General features: G+C 46.0%; 1 protein-coding gene across 1 annotated transcript in view; it reads left to right on the top strand.

Moving 5' to 3' along the window:
* The window catches only part of LOC134983767 (zinc finger protein 585A-like), a 140,846-nt gene extending 124,076 nt beyond the window's left edge, over positions 1-16,770 (top strand). Inside the window, exon 7 of the mRNA XM_063949409.1 lies at positions 15,141-16,770. Coding sequence (XP_063805479.1) covers positions 15,141-16,516 — 1,376 coding nt within the window. The 3' untranslated portion in view covers positions 16,517-16,770. The remainder of the gene's footprint in view (positions 1-15,140) is intronic.
* The last annotated feature ends 2,177 nt before the right edge of the window (positions 16,771-18,947 follow it).

The following is an 18,947-nucleotide window of genomic DNA, read 5'->3' as shown; positions in this document are numbered from 1 at the left end:
CAGTTCACTAAGATTTGGAGACAAATAAATAAGGCGCTACTTAATACTTTCCAGAAATAAAAGACCTACGCTGATCGGAAACATAGGGCTGTTCCTAGTCTCAAAGTGGGAGATTGTGTTTGGATATCCACCAGAAACCTCAGACTCAAAGTTCCTTCCAAAAAGTTTGCTCCAAGATTCATCGGTCCATATCCTATTAAGAGTGTTGAATCCTGTTTCTTACAAGGTGAAACTGCCTCCCTATTTGAAAATTCCCAATGCCTTTCACATTTCTCTGCTAAAGCCTCTTGTACTAAATCATTTCCAGGCAGCTTTCCCTTAACCTCTCAAGGTTCAAGCAGCTCAAAATGAGTAAGTCGAGGTTCATAAGTTTCTTGACTTCTGCAAGAGGTATGGTCATCTCCATTATCTCATAGATATGGTCCGGAGGAAAGATCTTGGGTGGCTGCAGAGGATGTTCATGCTCCAAGACTGAATTGTGCCTTTCATGCCAAGAATCCCACTAAGCAGCGTGGGTGTTCGGAGACCACCTTAAAAAGAGGGGTACTGTGAGTATCCGGAGTCTAAACACCGGTTCTGGTCCCTGCGGCCTTCCTCTTAGCTGGCTGGTGTTGCTGCGATGGATAGGAACTACAGCAGCAAGGTCCTCCGGTGCGGCTGCCGGGGGTCTGGAGGCCGGGGTCCGGGTCCTGGGGAGCGGAGCATGGTAGCCGGAGGTGTCTGTTTCCAAGTTTCCTGTTGCTGGAGTGCAGCGTCTGGGAGGCTGAGGCCAGAGGTAGTGGCTGTGTGCTGGTTCCATATGTGTCCTCTGTGCAGGGATCCACCATGTTGGAGACCAATCCAAGACAATAGGTATCCCAGTTTGTGTCCAACCAATCCGGCTTCCCTTATAAAAAGGGATTGATGCTTAGCTATGTTGCCAGTACTTCAAGTTACTTGCTGCTGTAAGTTGCCCTGTGCTCTTCGCTCAGACTTCTCTCCTAGTCGTTGTGTATGATTGTGGTCTCATTAAAACTTAATTCCTCTTTCTTCAGTGTATCATTCTCGGTCATTGTCCTCATTGCCTACCCCTCTACATCTTCGGGCCTAAGTCTTCAATCCATGAGTAAGAACTACTTTCAGCCACCTCGTTTCCTTCCTTTGCCGATAGCTGCTCCCTCAGTCAATTATCAGTCGTCAGATCCCCAACTCAAGCCAAGCGTGACATGGAAGAAGGGGAATTCCTGGTTTCACTGGATATTAAGGATGCGTATCTTCACATCCCAATATGGCCGCCTCTTCAGGCTTACCTCAGCTTTGCACTGCAGGATAGTCATCACCAGGTGCAGGCCTTGCCTTACGGTCTCTCATCAGCACTGAGGGTGTTATCAGGGGTGATGGCAGAGATGTTGCTACAACTCCGCAAGCAGGAAGTGAACATCGTTTCATACTTGGACGCTCTCATCATATTGGCTATATTCAGAGCACAGTTGATGGAAAAGATCAGCCTTCCAACACGACTACTCACGGATCATGGGTGGATTCTCAATCTGCAGAAATCCCACCTAGAACCTACGCAGAGGCTTCAGTTCCTGGTAATGATACTGGACATGGTGTTCAGAAGGTGTTCCTTCCTATGGAAAAGGCAAAGATAATTCAGACGATGGTACGTTCCATTTTGAAGCTGAACAAAATCACGGTACATCTTTGCATACGCTTACTGGGAAAGATGATGGCCTCCTACGACGCAATTCGGTACAGAAGATTTCATGCATGACCATTCCAGCTGAATCTGCTGGACAAATGGTCTGGTCACATCTGCATATGCGCCAGATGATATGCCTTTCACCAAATGCCAGGATTTCCCTCTTATGGTGGTTGCTGATCTCCCTCCCAGAGGGTCGACATTTCGGAATTCATCATTGGATTCTGGTGACAATGGATGCAAGCCCCCATGGTTGGGGTGCAGTGACCCTAGGGGCTTGGTTCCAGTGAAGGTGCTCTGATCAAGAGGCTTCCTTTCCGATAAATGTTTTGGAACTCAGGGCGATTTACAATTCCCTTCTGCTGACCTCTTTATATCCTTCAGTATCAGGCCATACAGGTATGGTCGGAAAACGCACCAACTGGGGCGTACATAAACCAACAAGGAGGTCCAAACAGCAGAGCTGCAATGAGGGAGGTGTCACAGATACTCCTCTGGGTGTAGCGGAATCCCAAGGCCATTTCCCCCATATTAATTCAGAGAGTAGACAGTTGGGGAGCAGACTTCCTCAGTAGACACGATCTGCACCTGGGGGAATGGGGCCTCTACCCGCAAGTGTTTCAGCAGATATTTCATCGGTGGGGCTACCCCCAAATCAACTTGTTGGGTTCTCAGCTAACCAAGAAGCTTCTGCATTACTGTTCTGGGACGAGGGATCCACAGGCCGCAGCAGTGGACGCTCTGGAGACACCATGGATTTACTGGTTGGTGTACTTGTTCCCTCCAGTTCCTCTAATTCCAAGAGTTCTCAAAGGACTTAAAGTGACAGGGTTCAGGCAGTTCTGATTGCCCCAGACTGGCCCCGTAGACTTTCTAGCCTTATTGCTCGTAGGCCCCTGGCCTCTGCCAATTCAGGATGATCATCTTACACAAGGGCCGTTCATCTATCCAGATTTACCACGGCTACGTTTGATGCAATGGAAATATATTGGGAGGATTTTTGCCAGTAAAGAGATTCCGGGCAAGGTTATCTCGACTATGCTGAAAGCCGGCCAAATGGTCGCATCAAAACATTACCATCGCATATGGAAGAAATGTGTCTCTTGGTGTGAGGGTCAACAGTATTCTGCTGTGGATTTTCATCTGGGACATTTCTAGCACTTCCTGCAGGCTGTTGTGGATGTGAGCCTATGTTTAGGCTCCATAAAAGTTCAAATCTCAGCCATGTCTTTTTCTTCCAGGGAACAATTGGGTGTTCTCCCAGTGGTCCAAATGTTCTTGAGAGGTGTCCTTCATATTCGACCACCCTTTGTGCCTCCCACAGCGACGTGAGTTCTCAATTTGGTTCTGGCCTTTCTCCAATCGGTTTGATTAAACCTTTCCACAAGGTGGCCATGGAGTATTTGACATGGCAGGCTATCATGTTGTTGGCCTTGGCCTCAGTGAGGTGTGTTTTGGAATTAGGGGCCTTATCCTGTAAGAGTCCTTCTCTGGTGTTTTATGAGGATAGAGCGGTGCTTAAAACTCGCTAGACATTCTTGCCTAAGGTGGTGTCAGCATTTCATATCACTTGGCCGATGGTGGTTCTGGTGGTCACTGGCACGTCTTACACCAATATCCTTGGACGTGGTTCGGGCTTTGGAGATTTATGTCAAGAGGCCAGCTCATCTCAGAAAATCAGACTCGCTTTTTTTTTTTATATGATTCTTCAAAGATTGGTTGTCCTGCTTCGAAGCAGGTTTATTCAGGCCCGCTCCACATGGTAAGTGGGTTCTTCCTAGGTAGCTGCCCGGGGTATCTCAGCTTTGCAGTTATGCTGGGCAGCTACTTGGTTGGGTTCGAACACGCTGTAAAGTTTTAAAGGTTCAACACCTTGGCTACTGAGGACCTTCAGTTTGGTCAGTTTTGATGGGGTCTCAGCACTCTCCCACCCGGTTTATAGTTTTGGAACTTACCCATGGTACTAAGACCATCCCAGTATCCCCTTGGACATTAGAGAAAATAGGATTTGAATACATACTGGTAAATCCTTTTCTCGTAGTCCATAGGGGATACTGGGCGCCCGCCTCTGTGCTTTGATATTTTCCAGCAAGAGTTGTTCTTGTGTGTTGTGGTTTGGGTCTAGTTTTGATGTCCCTATTTTCAAGTTGTGGTTAGTGTTGCTATCCTCGTGTTGTGTGCTGGTTCCTTCTCTCACCACTTTCTTGTCTCTTTTCCTCCTTTCAAAGTATGTCCGTCTCCTCGGGCACCGTTTTCCTAGAAAGAGTCTACATGAGGGGCATAGAGGGGAGGAGCAGCACATTCTGAAGAAGTTTTAAAGTGACAGGCTCCAATGGACCCCATCTATACCCCATGGTACTAAGACCATCCCAGTATCCCCTACAGACTACGAGAAAAGGATTTACCTGTAGGTATTAAAATCCTATTTTTTCAGAATAGCAGGGCCATCCTCTGTTGAAGGTATCACTGTGAAGGCGTCGTTTTGCATTTGTATTGCACATTTCCTTGGGTGGAATAGACGCCTTTTGGCCAGCGTCACAGGAGAAATATCTACAGATTATTCAGGCACTCAGCTGTGGACGAGGAATACAAAGAAGCCTGTAGAATGTGTTCTTTAATATGAAAAAAGTGGACCCTGAGCAGAGTGTCCCTCTGTGCTTGGATAGGGGCCTGTTTGTACTTTGGAAGTCTATGGATCCTATCAATAAGAAGGTCTGCGGCAGAAGCCTTCTGTGAAAGTTTCTGAAAATAGAACCGTGGCATAATCATAAAGCTCAGCATTTGTAGCAGAATCCAGAACGCCCATTATTCTGATATTATTTCTCTGAGACCAGTCTTCTAAATTAATGACTTTATCACGAATAGAGACCAGGTCTTCCTGAAGGGTGTCATGTGCTGAAATCAGATCTTTGTGAGACGCAACAATCTCTTTCATCTTAGTCTGTACGCGTGCCAATCTCACTGATACTGGACCTCAAAGCTTGAATATTAGAGTTAAGTTCTGAGGTTATTTCAGTCCTTAAATCTAGATAACATAGAATGTATAGAGCGTAGAGTAACAGGACCATCTAGAGTGTCTTAAGATGTCTTCAGCCATTACAGCTGGGCTGTGCGTCTGACAAGAAGAAGCAGATGATGTTGTAGCGGTCTCAGAAGGACCACCTGAATTTGAGGTACCAAAGAGATGGACAGGTGGGACCGATTTGGTACCTTTTTAACCTTTTTTGGAAGCATGATAAGCCGGCAACAAAGAGACTGACCTCTCAGAGATAGGAAAATACAAAGATCTATAAATAAAAGGAGCAGTAGTACGCTGTCAGGAGGTTACATCAAGATGACTCAGTTCAAAATTACATTCTTAGTCGGGGTGACGGGGGTATCTGAGCCAAAATTTCAAGTAAACATGATGTAATGCAACTCAAATAACACAGTAATGACCGAGAAATTCCACTAGAGGTCAGCGTGATCACAGACGTGAAGTACTCAGCACAGAGAGACACAAATGGCAAAATACACTGCTCAAAAAAATAAAGGGAAAACTAAAATAACACATCCTAGATCTGAATGAAATATTCTTATTAAATACTTTGTTCTTTACATAGTTGAATGTGCTCACAACAAAATCACACAAAAATGATCAATAGAAATCAAATTTATTAACCCATAGAGGTCTGGATTTGGAGTCACCCTCAAAATTAAAGTGGAAAAACACACTACAGACTGATCCAACTTTGATATAATGTTCTTAAAACAAGTCAAAATGAGGCTCAGTAGTGTGTGTTGCCTCCACGTGCCTGTATGACCTCCCTACAACGCACACAAGTGGTTCAGGTAGTGCAGCTCATCCAGGATGGCACATCAATGCGAGCTGTGGCAAGAAGGTTTGCTGTGTCTGTCAGTGTAGTGTCCAGAGCATGGAGGCGCTACCAGGAGACAGGCCAGTACATCAGGAGATGTGGAGTAGGCCGTAGGAGGGCAACAACCCAGCAGCAGGACCGCTACCTCCGCCTTTGTGCAAGGAGGAACAGGAGGAGCACTGCCAGAGCCCTGCAAAGTGACCTCCAGCAAGCCACAAATGTGCATGTGTCTACTCAAACGATCAGAAACAGACTCCAGGAGGGTGGTATGAGGGCCCGACGCCCACAGGTGGGGGTTGTGCTTACAGCCCAACACCGTGCACGACGTTTGGCATTTGCCAGAGAACACCAAGATTGGCAAATGCGCCACTGGCGCCCTGTGCTCTTCACAGATGAAAGCAGGTTCTTACTGAGCACATGTGACAGACGTGACAGAGTCTGGAGACGCCAAGGAGAACGTTCTGCTGCCTGCAAAATCCTCCAGCATAACCGATTTGGCAGTGGGTCAGTAATGGTGTTGGGTGGCATTTCTTTGGGGGGCCGCACAGCCCTCTATGTGCTCGCCAGAGGTAGCCTGACTGCCATTAGGTACTGAGATAAGATCCTCAGACCCCTTGTGAGACCATATGCTGGTGCGGTTGGCCCTGGGTTCTTCCTAATGCAAGACAATACTAGACCTCATGTGGCTGGAATGTGTCAGCAGTTCGTGCAAGATGAAGGCATTGATGCTATGGACTGGCCCGCCCGTTCCCCAGACCTGAATCCAATTGAGCACATCTGGGACATCATGTCTCGCTCCATCCACCAATGCCACGTTGTACCACAGCCTGTCCGGGAGTTGGCGGATGCTTTAGTCCAGGTCTGGGAGACGATCCCTCAGGAGACCATCCGCCACCTCATCAGGAGTATGCCCAGGTATTGTAGGGAAGTCATACAGACACGTGGAGGCCACACACACTACTGAGCCTCATTTTGACTTGTTTTAAGGACATTACATCAAAGTTGGATCAGCCTGTAGTGTGTTTTTCCACTTTACTTTTGAGGGTGACTCCAAATCCAGACCTCCATGGGTTAATAAATTTGATTTCCATTGATAATGTTTGTGTGATTTTGTTGTCAGCACATTCAACTATGTAAAGAACAAAGTATTTAATAAGAATATTTCATTCATTCAGATCTAGGATGTGTTATTTTAGTGTTCCCTTTATTTTTTGAGCAGTATATATTCAGTGAATAAATCCACAAAATAATATACTGTGAGGTTGTAATCAGAGTGTAATGAGCTGTACTCAGACGATACTTGATACTGGGCTCTGCATGTAGACTGAGAGGAAGTAGATGATAGTGGTACCATATAAATAGAAGGTAGTTTCACCTCCAGGCAAATGCTTCAATTTAGTGTAGTGACCCCGGTCCAGCCGTCAGGACACATATTTATATTAAACCTTATTGAAGGCAGAAGGCAAAGCATGCGTTGGCCGGGCACCAGGATCCAAAATGGCTGTCATCTCACTTCCCAGTATCACTGCCGGGCTCCGGTGACTGAGGGCAGCCCGTTCTGTCCCCAGCAGTAGCGGGAGCTGAGCACCTATGTTATCTGAAGAGCAAGTACTCCTGCCTGAGCCAAAAGCACCTCCAAGTCAGGTGTCTGGAGCGTACAGGAAAGACTGGGCGCACATAGCCCCAGAATACAGCCCATGGCTTCATAGGCGTCACTAGGCTGCGGCAGTGAACGGTGCCCAGAGTGAGCGGAGTGAGCGGCTTTAGGGCAGTAGGAGTAGGTGACTTAATAGATTGGGTCTGGGTCCCAGCAGTGGCTGACAGCTATCAGGTAGGGTAGATAAGAAGTCACTTAGTGAGGTGAGCTCCAGAAAGCACGTCTGGATGGACCACTCTCCTCTTATTTATTATTTTATATACTAACGGGTGGAAGGTGTGGTACATCCCTGCAAAGGCAGATCCAATCTCTTTCTCATCAGACTCTGCTGTCTTCCCTGCACTCTCACTCAGATGTTCACTGCTGCCATTAGCACACGTATGAGAAGCAGAAGTATGGCGGCAGCTGTATAGATTCTGATATGTAATTCTCTATATCATACTTACTGTACACACAGCATCCTTATTACTATTGAGAGTATAGAGGTAAAACACTGATGATGTCAAAATAGGATTTTAATTACCTACCAAAAATCCTTTTCTCGTAGTCTGTAGAGGATGCTGGGGTCCATTTAGTACCATGGGGTATAGACCGTTCTTTTGGGAGCCACTGGCACTTTAAGAGTTTAATAGTGTGGGCTGGTTTCCCTCTATGCCCCTCCTACCAGACTCAGTCTAGAAACTGTGCCCGAGAACACAGACATACTTTGAGAGAAGGAAATACACAGATAGTGGTGAGATTCACACCAGCTCACACATAACAAAAAGGAAAGCCAAAGTAACCAACTTGGAATAATTCAGCAACGGCTGAACCAACAATACTGAACTAAGTAACAATGCAGTAATACGTAACACAGGGCAGGCGCCCAGCATCCTCTTCGGACTACGAGAAAAGGATTTACCGGTAGGTAATTAAAATCCTATTTTCTCTTACGTCCTAGAAGATGTTGGGGTCCATTTAGTACTATGGGGATGTACCAAAGCTCCCAGTACAGGAGGGAGAGTGCTGAGGTTCCTGCAGAACTGATTGACCAAACTTGAGGTCCTCAGAGGCCAAAGTATAAGACTTGTAAAACTTAGCAAACGTGTTCGACCCTGACCAAGTAACTGCTCGGCAATGCTGAATAGCCGAGACACCCCGGGCAGCTGCCCAGGAAGAACCTACTTTACAGGTAGAGTGGGCCTGAACAGATTTTGGAATTGGCAATCCTGCCATGGATTAAGCATGCTGGATAGTACGCCTGATCCAGCGTGAAATTGTCTGCTTAGAAGCAGGACACCCAATCTTGTTGGGATCATAAAGTACAAATAGTGCGTCCGACTTCCTGTGACGAGTAGTTCTCTTCACATAGATTTTCAAAGCCTGCACGACATCCAAGGACTTTGAGGTAATTGAGGTGTCAGTAGCCACTGGCACCACAATAGGTTGGTTTATATGAAAAGCCGACACAACCTTAGGGAGAAATTGCTGACGCGTTCTGAGCTCAGCTCTATCCTCATGAAAAATCAAGTAGGGGCTCTTGTGCGACAATGCCCCCAATTCTGACACACGTCTGGCAGAAGCCAAGGCTAACGTGACCGCCTTCCAAGTAAGAAACTTTACGTCCACCTCCTGTAAAGGTTCGAACCAATCCGATTGCAGGAACTACAGCACCACGTTAAGATCCCAAGGTGCCATAGGAGGCACAAAGGGTGGTTGGATGTGCAGAACTCCCTTCAAGAAAGTCTGAACCTCAGGGATAGCAGCCAATTGTTTCTGGAAGAACATAGACAATGCCAAAATCTAGACCTTGATGGGAACCCAAGCGTAGGTCAACATCCACACCTGCTTGCAGAAAGAGGAGAAAATGTCCCAGTTGAAACTCCACCGTAGGAAACTTTTTGGATTCACACCAAGACACATACTTTTTCCAAAGCCGATTGTAATAATTAGACGTTACTCCCTTCCTAGCTTGGATCAGAGTAGGAATAACCTTATTTGGAATACCCTTCTGAGCTAAGATCTGGTGTTCAACCTCCATGCCGTCAAACGTAGCTGGGGTAAGTCTTGATAGGCAAACAGCCCCTGCAGTAGAAGGTCCTCGTGAAGAGGAAGAGGCCTTGGATCCTCCAGCACTAATGCCAGAAAATCCGCGTACCAAGTCCGCCTTGGCCAGTTCAGAGCAATGATGATCACCGGAACTCTTGATCTTTTTATTAGTTTGAGAATCCTTGGGATGACTGGAAGTGGAGGGAACACATACACTGAGTGGAACACCCACGGAGTCACCAGGGCGTCCACCGCCACTGCCTGTGGGTCTCGTGACCTGGAACAGTACCTCCAAAGCTTCTTGTTGAGGCGAGAGGCCATCATGTCTATCTGAGGTACACCCCATCGGCTTGTTACCTCTGTAAATACCTGCGGGTGGAGGCTCCATTCTCCTGGTGTCTGCTGAGGAAGTCCGCTTCCCAGTTGTCCACTCCCGGAATGAAGATCGCCGACAGCGCCAGTGTGTCTTTCTGCCCAGCGGAGGATTCTTGTTCCCTCTAACATTGCAGCTCTGCTCTTCGTTCCACCATGCCTATTTATGTAGTACACCACTGTGATGTTGTCCGACTAAACCGGAATGACTCGATCTTGCAGAAGATGAGCCGATTGTAGAAGGCTATTTGTATATGACCTTTAGTTCCAGAATGTTTATTGGAAGGACCAATTCCTGGCTTGACCACTTTCCTTGGAAGTTTTCTCTCTGGGTGACTACTCCCCAAACTTTGAGGCTTGCATCCGTGGTTAGAAGAATCCAAGTCTGAATCCCGAACATGCGGCCCTCGAGCAGGTGCCCGCTTGTAGAAGGCCATTTGTATATGACCTTTAATTCCAGAATGTTTATTGGAAGGACCAATTCCTGGCTTGACCACTTTCCTTGGAAGTTTTCCCCCTGGGTGACTACTCCCCAACCTTTGAGGCTTGCATCCGTAGTTAGAAGAATCCAAGTCTGAATCCCGAACCTGCGGCACTCGAGCAGGTGCGAAGTTTGCAGCAACCAGAGTAGTGAATTTCTGGCTTTCGGCGACAGGCATATCCGCCGGTGCATGTGAAGATGAGATCCCGACCACTTGTCCAGGAGATCCAGCTGGAAGAACTGTGCATGGAATCTGCCGTATTGTAGAGCCTCGTAGGAGGCTACCATCTTCCCCAGAAGGCGAATGCACCGATGAACCGATACCCGGGGAGGTTTCAAGTCATCTCGGACCATTGATTGGATGACCAACGCTTTCTCCAGCGGTAGATGCACCCTCTGCACTTCTGTGTCGAGTATCATCCCCAGGAAGGGCAATCTCCTTGTCGGTTCCAAATGTGACTTTGGAAGGTTTAGGATCCACTCATGATCCCAGAGTAGTTGTTGTGAGCGCAATACTCTGCAACAGCTTCTCCTTGGAAGATGCCTCTATCAGCAGATCATCCACATATGGAATTATGTTCACTCCCTGTTTGCGTAGGAGGAGCATCATCTCCGCCATGACCTTGGTGAACACCCTCGGTGCTGTGGAGAGGCCAAATGGCAATGTCTGGAACTAGTAGTGACAGTCCTGTAGTGCAAACCGTAGATAGGCTTGGTGAGGTGGCCAGATCAGAATGTGAAGGTACGCATCCTTGATATCTAGGGATACTAGGAATTCCCCCTCCTCCAGACCTGAGATCACCGCTCTCAGAGACTCCTTCTTGTTTTGGAAAACCCTCAAGTTAGGGGTTCAACGACTTCAGGTTCAATATAGGCCTTAACGAACCATCTGGTTTTGGTACCACAAACAGGTTTGAGTAATAACCCTTGGTTTTTGGGTGAGGTGGAACTGAAACATTGACATTTGTTTGTACCAATTTGTGAATGGCTTCCTGTAGAATAGCACTTTCTGTCAGCGAAGCTGGTAAGCATGATTTGAAGAATCTGTGAGGTGGGAGTTCCTGAAACTCCAGTCTGTACAGTCTGTACCCCTGGGTAACAATATCTGTCACCCAGGGGTCTAGGCATGATGACGCCCAGACGTGACTGAAATCTTTTAGTCTCACTCCCACCTGCCTGATCTGCAGGCTGAGATGTCCACTGTCATTCTGAGTGTTTGGAGGAAGCAAAACCTGGTTTCTGTTCCTGGGAACATGTTGGTGAGGTTTTTTGGATCTTCCCTGACCTCCACTAAAGAAGGTGGGAGGGGGTTTGGATTTTTAAAATTTTGCGGTCCAAAAGGACTGCAGTGTAGGTGTAGGATAAGATTTCCTAGCTGGTGGTGCTGCGGAGGGAAGAAATGTCGACTTACCTGCAGTCGCCATGGAAATCCATGCATACAATGCATTCCCAAATAGTGCCTGACCTGTGAATGGCAGGTTCTCCACACTTTTCTTGGATTCTGCATCCGCAGTCCATTGGCGTAGCCAGAGTCCCCTGCGTGCCGAGACAGCCATAGAAGTAGCAGGCCAATGTCCTTCATGGCCTCCACCATGAAACCTGCAGAATCCTGTATGTGACGTAAAAAGTCAATGTCACTCCTATACATAGTATCTAAATCCTCTAGTAATGTGCCTGACCACTTTACTATGGCTTTAGAAATCCACGCACAAGCAATAGTGGGCCTTAAAGCCATGCCTGTAGCAGTTTACAGTGATTTGAGCGTAGTCTCAATCTTGCAGTCAGCCGGCTCCTTTAAGGCGGTTGAATCAGGGACAGGTAAAACCACCTTTTTAGACAGCCTAGATACAGAAGCATCTACTGTAGGTGAGTTTTCCCACTTCTTCCTATCCTCTTCAGGGAAAGCAATGAGAATTTTTTTAGGGATCTGGAATTTTTTCTCTGGGTTTTCCTAGGATTTTTCAAACAAAGAGTTTAACTCCTTAGAAGCAGGGTAGGTAAGCAAGGATTTCTTATTTACTGTAATATAAGATTCCTCTACTTGTCCTGGAACCTTCTCAGAAATATGCAAAACATCCCTAATGGCTTCAATCATTAGCTGCACCCCTTTAGCAATAGATGCACCTCCCCCTGCATATCCCCATCACCGTCCCCTGTAACAGAGTCGGTATCAGTGTCAGCTTGCATTATCTGGGAAAGTATATGTTTTTGGGGTATGTAGGTGGGGTATTAGATGAAGTAGTGGGAGCTGAATACTTCATACCCACTACAGATTGTCTCTGCAGGGAGAAAATGGTGCTGGTTAGTGCTGGATCCGCTCTGAGAGGAAGCCCCGCCCCTTATAATGGTGCCCGGCTTCCCGCACTGATTGTTTATACTGGCCTGAGGATTTTAGTGATAACAGGGGGATTAGCCCCTGTTAGCTGCGTGACCAGTGTAGGGTTTATCCGTGCTGGCTCAGGACGCCCCTCAAAGCGCCTACACTGTGTGTTGCTGAGCCTTCCTGGAGCGCAGCCTGTCAGAGCTGCGCTCCCACCCTTGTGCTGCCATACCCTGCTGCTAACCGGGACGCTGGCACTGTACTCACTTTTCTTTCTTCTGGCTCTGTTAGGTAGTGGCGGCTGTGCTACGGGAGTGAGCACTTGCCTCATGGTCTTGCGATCAGCACCCTCAGGAGCTCAGTGTCCTGTCAGCGGAGTAGAGAACCATTAACTCTTCAGGAAGTTGGTTCCTATTCCCTTTCCTAAGTCCCACGAAGCAGGGAGGCTGTTGCCAGGAGCCTTCCTGTAACCTAACTAGCTCTAGAAAATAAAAAACTAAGAAAAGTCCTAGGAGCTCCCCTAGCTGTGACCGGCTCCTCCGGGCACATTTTCTAGACTGAGTCTGGTAGGAGGGGCATAGAGGGAGGGGCCAGCCCACAGTATTAAACTCTTAAAGTTCCAGTGGCTCCCAAAGGACTTGTCTATACCCCATGGTACTAAATGGACCCCAGCATCCTCCAGGACGCAAAAGAAAGTAGATTATAACCTAGCAGATGATGATGATTACAGGATATGATATGGTGTATTGCATGTAAAGTACCTTGTTCCACACCTACTCTGCTGTAGCAATATACCTTATATATGGGTGAGTAACACATGTACAGGCTTACCAGCTTATGAGCACACACATAAAGGAATGCTACCTTACCAATGCTTCCAGGAGTAACGTTAGGAGACATTTCTCTGATCCATCAGCTCATATGACTGATGTTATTGTTCATCTAGAGCAGGGGTCTTCAACCCGTGGCCCGCGGGCCACAGGTGGCCCGCTGCTATGGTTTCCATGGCCCGCCGACGCGCCCGCCCGCAGCGCACATGTGAACACAAAAAAAATATTTTTTTTTCCCTTTCCCGGAGTCATGTGACTCCCCCGCACTGTCACTGGTTGCCTGTGAAGAAGGGGAGTAGCTCCTCTTAGGCTGGTCAGTGGTCTGGTCACCCTTACTGTGTCTCCCTCCCTGTGTCTCCCTCCGCCTGCAGTGTTGAATAGGTGGGTGAGAGCGGCGGGGACCCGGCTGGGGGGGGTGCGGCAAGTTACCATTGAGAGCAGGGGGCAGTGCGGGAACCCGGCGGGCGGGAGCGGAGGGGGTGCGGCAGCATGTATGCAGCCTGAGCATGGCTGTGTGCGGCGGGGACCCGGCGCGGGGGGGGGGGGGGTGGGCTGCGGCAGGAGAATAAAAGTGTATAAGTGTTGAGGGCAGGGGGCAGTGCAGGAACCCGGCGTGCGGGAGCGGCGGGGACGGGGGTGCGCAGCCTGAGCATGGCAGTGAATAAATTAGTATTGAGGGCAGGGGGCGTGGCGGGGGACCCAGCAGGGGGTGTATTAAGTATTAAGAGCAGAGATGGCAGGGAGCATGCTTTGACAATGCTGCTGTCTGTCTGTGATGGGGAGGAGGGAGGGTATGATAGCACCTATGTCTTGACATAGGCGCTATCATACCCTCCCTCCTCCCATCACAGACAGACAGCAGCAATATTGTGAAAGCATGCCCACATTATACCCACCAGTCCAGTGATACTGCCGTATGAGTCCAGTTCAGTGCTTACAGACCAACATCTTGAGAATACTCTGCGCATAGCGACTTCTAACATTGATGCCAACATCGACAAGCTGGCCAAGCAAAAACAATGCCAAGTTTCCCACTGATATGAACTTATTATAATAACAAAGGTAAAGTAGACCATGTTTCATTCATTAAATTACAATAATTATCTTTTGAAGTCTTTTTTATGGTCTTATGAGTCTAGAAAAGGTCTCATTACAATCATAAATTAAAATTTAGATTCTAAATACCGCAGTATAGCTTAGTGGCCCTCGGCTTCGTTTCATTTTTTTATGTGGCCCACACTGTCTTAAAGGTTGAAGACCCCTGATCTAGAGTCTCCAATTCATACGATATGTTCCCCATCCATTGTTTTACATTGGTGCTGACATAGGACTTGGCGAGTGACTACATCTCCATTTATTCTTCATGGTTAGTTACCAGTACAAGAGAGAGATATATCTAAGTCTTATTATAATATTACATTTGTTATTGTGAGTGTTCTCAGGAGGGTGGACACAATGATAGTCTGAGACACAATATTATAAAGCCTTCATTAAAAGTTATGTTTTATTATACACACACATTTACAATTAAGTGTCCCAGAGAGTCGTCTTCTATTGTTTACAAGATTAATATTGTTACAGAAAATATCACATTACCATAATGTGTTTTATTTCCAGCAGATGGACACACAAGCAGGAATATCTCAGAAGGACATCTAATGTTATCTCCGGATTGTGAAATAAAAGATAATGACAGTAGACAGAAATCTCCAGGAGATAACCCCATTACCCCAATTATACATCTAGCTCTATCAGCTGATCCCTCTGATCCTGGGAAAAGTTCTCCTGATCACTCTGATATTGGTGCATCTGTTACAGCTCTGAGAGTAGATACAGTGTTTCCCTGTTCTATAGATGCCAAATGTTTTACACAGAACACACAGCCTATTAACCCACAGATAAGTAAGGCAGGTGAAAGGCCATTTCCATGTTCTGAGTGTGGGAAATGTTTTCCATACAAATCAGATCTTGTTAGACATCAGAGACATCACACAGGTGAGAAGCCATTTCCATGTTCTGAGTGTGGGAAATGTTTTGCACAAAAATCAGATCTTATTAAACATCAGAGACATCACACAGGTGAGAAGCCATTTCCATGTTCTGTGTGTGGGAAATGTTTTGCACACAAATCAGATCTTGTTATACATCAGCGAAGTCACACAGGTGAGAAGCCGTTTCCATGTTCTGAGTGTGGGAAATGTTTTGCAAACAAATTACATCTTGTTAGCCATAACAGAAATCACACAGGTGAGAGGCCATTTTCTTGCTCTAAGTGTGGGAAATGTTTTATCCAGAAATCATATCTTGTTATACATCAAAGAAGTCACACAGCTGAGAATCTATTTCCATGTTCTGAGTGTGGGAAATGTTTTGCACACAAATCAAGTCTTGTTACACATCAGAGAAATCACACAGATGAGAAGCCATTTCCATGTTCTGAGTGTGGTAAATGTTTTATCCTTAAATCACATCTTGTTATACATCAAAGAAGTCACACAGGTGAGAAGCCGTTTCCATGTTCCGAGTGTGGGAAATGTTTTGTACACAAATCAGATCTTGTTATACATCAAAGAAGTCACACAGGTGAGAGGCCATTTTCTTGCTCTGAGTGCGAGAAATGTTTTATCCAGAAATCACATCTTGTTATACATCAAAGAAGTCACACAGGTGAGAATCTATTTCCATGTTCTAAGTGTGGGAAATGTTTTGCACACAAATCAAGTCTTGTTACACATCAGAGAAGTCACACAGGTGAGAAGCCATTTCTATGTTCTGAGTGTGGAAAATGTTTTATCCTTAAATCACGTCTTGTTATACATCACAGAAGTCACACAGGTGAGAAGCCATTTCCATGTTCTGAGTGTGGGAAATGTTTTGCACAGAAATCAGATCTTGTTAAACATCAGAGAAGTCACACAGGTGAGAGGCCATTTCCATGTTATGAGTGTGGGAAATGTTTTACATACAAATCGCATCTTGTTAGACATCAGAGAAGCCACACAGGTGAGAGGCTAATTCCATGTTCTGAGTGTGGGAAATGTTTTGCACACAAATCAGATCTTGTTAAACATCAGCGAAGTCATACAGGTGAGAAACCATTTCCATGTTCTGTGTGTGGAAAAGATTTTACAAACAAATCGCATCTTGTTAGACATCAGAGAAGTCACACAGGTGAGAGGCCATTTCCATGTTCTGAGTGTGGGAAATGTTTTGCACAGAAATCAGATCTTGTTATACATCAGAGAAGTCACACAGATGAGAGGCCATTTCCATACTCTGAGAAATAAATCATCTCATATTGCACACAATAGACCACTCAGGTGAGGAACTATTTTAATCTTCTAGAGTATACTTATCATTGCCATGCGTTCTTCAAGGTTCTCATCCTATCCTATGCTTTTTGCAATATACATGCTACCGCAGGGTGAAATAATCAGGTGTCATGTCCTCATCTACCACTGCTATGCAGATGACTTGTCTTTTGCTCTGGGTACTGAGAGCCCAGTACCAATCCTAAATGGTTGTCTAGCTGAGCTCCAGGTGTGGGTGATGCCAGTTGGCTGTGACTCAGTCCTGGTGGGAAAGGTTTTAGGGAGATAGGGCTGGTGGTGATAGTGGGAGTCAGGGCGGATGGCCGCAGTGCAGTACCAGGGGATGCTGGAGGCAGTAAAGAGGTGTATGGGTCCCGCACAGAATCAGTTGATATTTAGACTTGATGATTATGCTTCCTTATTTCTAATTAATCCCTTGTATGTGTTAGTTATTTGCTGTGTCAGCCTTTATGTGTGTTCTGTGTAATACAGTAGTGCTGCTACCGATCTCATATCATTTGAATTAACTTGCAAAAATTGAGGAAAAGATGAGATATGAGGTGCACTCTGGAAGCTTATAGGGGGTTAATCAGAGATGAACGCAGATGTGACATCACGCAGCCCCCCGGAAAATGGTCTCGGCCCGCTCGCGTTCACCCCTCAGGGATGTGATCACAATGTGTGTGTCTGTGCAGCCGCTGTGCGTGTGCATTTTTCCAACACCAGCAAACTGCTGTGGGCCGCTATTGTGGCTGGGTCTGAATGACCCCCATAGGCTGTTGTGCAGAGAAAAGTATTTTTAAGTTTAAAATATAGAGAAAAATCTGTGTATTAAAGATATGAAATAAAGTCGTTTAAAAAAAGTTTTCCGTTGAGTCTTTTTATGTGTCTGTGTATTATCTTATTTCCAGATAATTGTCGCTATGGTGACAGAAACAGTTTCCTGTTAATGTGTCACTTGTATTGTTACTTTTGTGTCCACATAATATCAGTGTTGCTGTGTATAAATACCCCATCTGGTGTGTAAAGGTGGGTACACACGCTGCCATTGTGACTGTGCGATTTCCCTTGCACTGGCCGGAGCCCAGAACCACCAGTAGTGACTGTATGTACTCGTGATTGTGGCTATGTCCGATTTTGACAGCTCATCTGAATAGTGGGATGACATTATGGGGGGGAGGGGGACTCTTTCTGTATGCGTTTCGAGTCTGGGGTGACTCAAGGCATGCCTTGAAAAAGTCACTGCAGACTCGAAATGTGTTGCCCAAAGGAGGTCTTTGCACAGGTGAGGTGGATGTGTGTCTCCCATGTAAGGTAAAACCTATTTTCTTTCTATATATTTGGCATTTGGAGCTTCGTTACCGAACCTCAGCTTAACAAAATCATATATTCCTTGCTGGGATCTCGCACAGCCTCCCTAAGGCTTGTGTGTTTATTTTTACAACTATTTTAAACCATTGGTGAAATAAATTATACCTTTATTGCATCACTGTACAAGTCTATTTGATGCAAAGAGACCTTTATATGTGGAGTTATGCTGTATTCATTGTGAGTAATGGTACGCTTGAGACGTACCTTATAACGATACCTTGATGTGTGTTATACTGTTCCTCACTATGTAAGTGAGGTATGCTGTTCCTAAGATCACCTGCATATCTTATTTGTGGGGTTAAGATATAAAGAAACCATTATAAGGGTTATAGCACATTATATTGTGTAAGTGAGGTACACCACCTCTAATCTACTAAAAAAAGATCATTCACTTTCATAAGGAGTACCGCATTATAGTCTCGTTTATGGAATAATCTTGAAAATACAGTGGGGCAAAAAAGTATTTGGACAGCCACCAATTGTGCATGTTGACCCACTTATAAAGATGAGAGAGGTCTGTAATTTCCATCATACATTTCAACTGTGAGAGACAGAATCTGGAAATCACATTGTATGATTATTAAACAATTTATTTGTATATTCTTGCGGAAAATAAATATTTGGACATTCAAAAAGTTTAACTCAATACTTTGTAATATAACCTCGGTTGGCAATTACAGAGGTCAAACGTTTCCTGTAGTTCTTGACCAGGTATGCACACATTGTAGCAGGTATTTTGGCCTACTCTTCCATGCAGATTTTCTCTAGATCTGTCATGTTTTGGTGCTGTCACTGGGCAACACGGACGTTCAACTCCCTCCACAGATTTTCTACTGGGTTGAGGGCTAAAGACTGGCTAGACCACTCCAGGACCTTGAAATGCTTCTTACGGAGCCACTCAGTTGCCCGTGCAGTGTGTTTGGGGTGATTGTCATGCTGGAAGACCCAGCCACGTTCCATCTTCAATGCTCTTACTGAGGGAAGGAGATTTTTGCCCAAAATCTCACGATACATGGCCCCATTCATCTTCTCCTTA

The sequence above is a fragment of the Pseudophryne corroboree genome, assembly GCF_028390025.1.
Source record: "Pseudophryne corroboree isolate aPseCor3 chromosome 3 unlocalized genomic scaffold, aPseCor3.hap2 SUPER_3_unloc_23, whole genome shotgun sequence".
In the NCBI taxonomy this organism is placed as follows: Eukaryota; Metazoa; Chordata; class Amphibia; order Anura; family Myobatrachidae; genus Pseudophryne; species Pseudophryne corroboree.
This window is presented reverse-complemented; position numbering and strand designations above follow the sequence as displayed.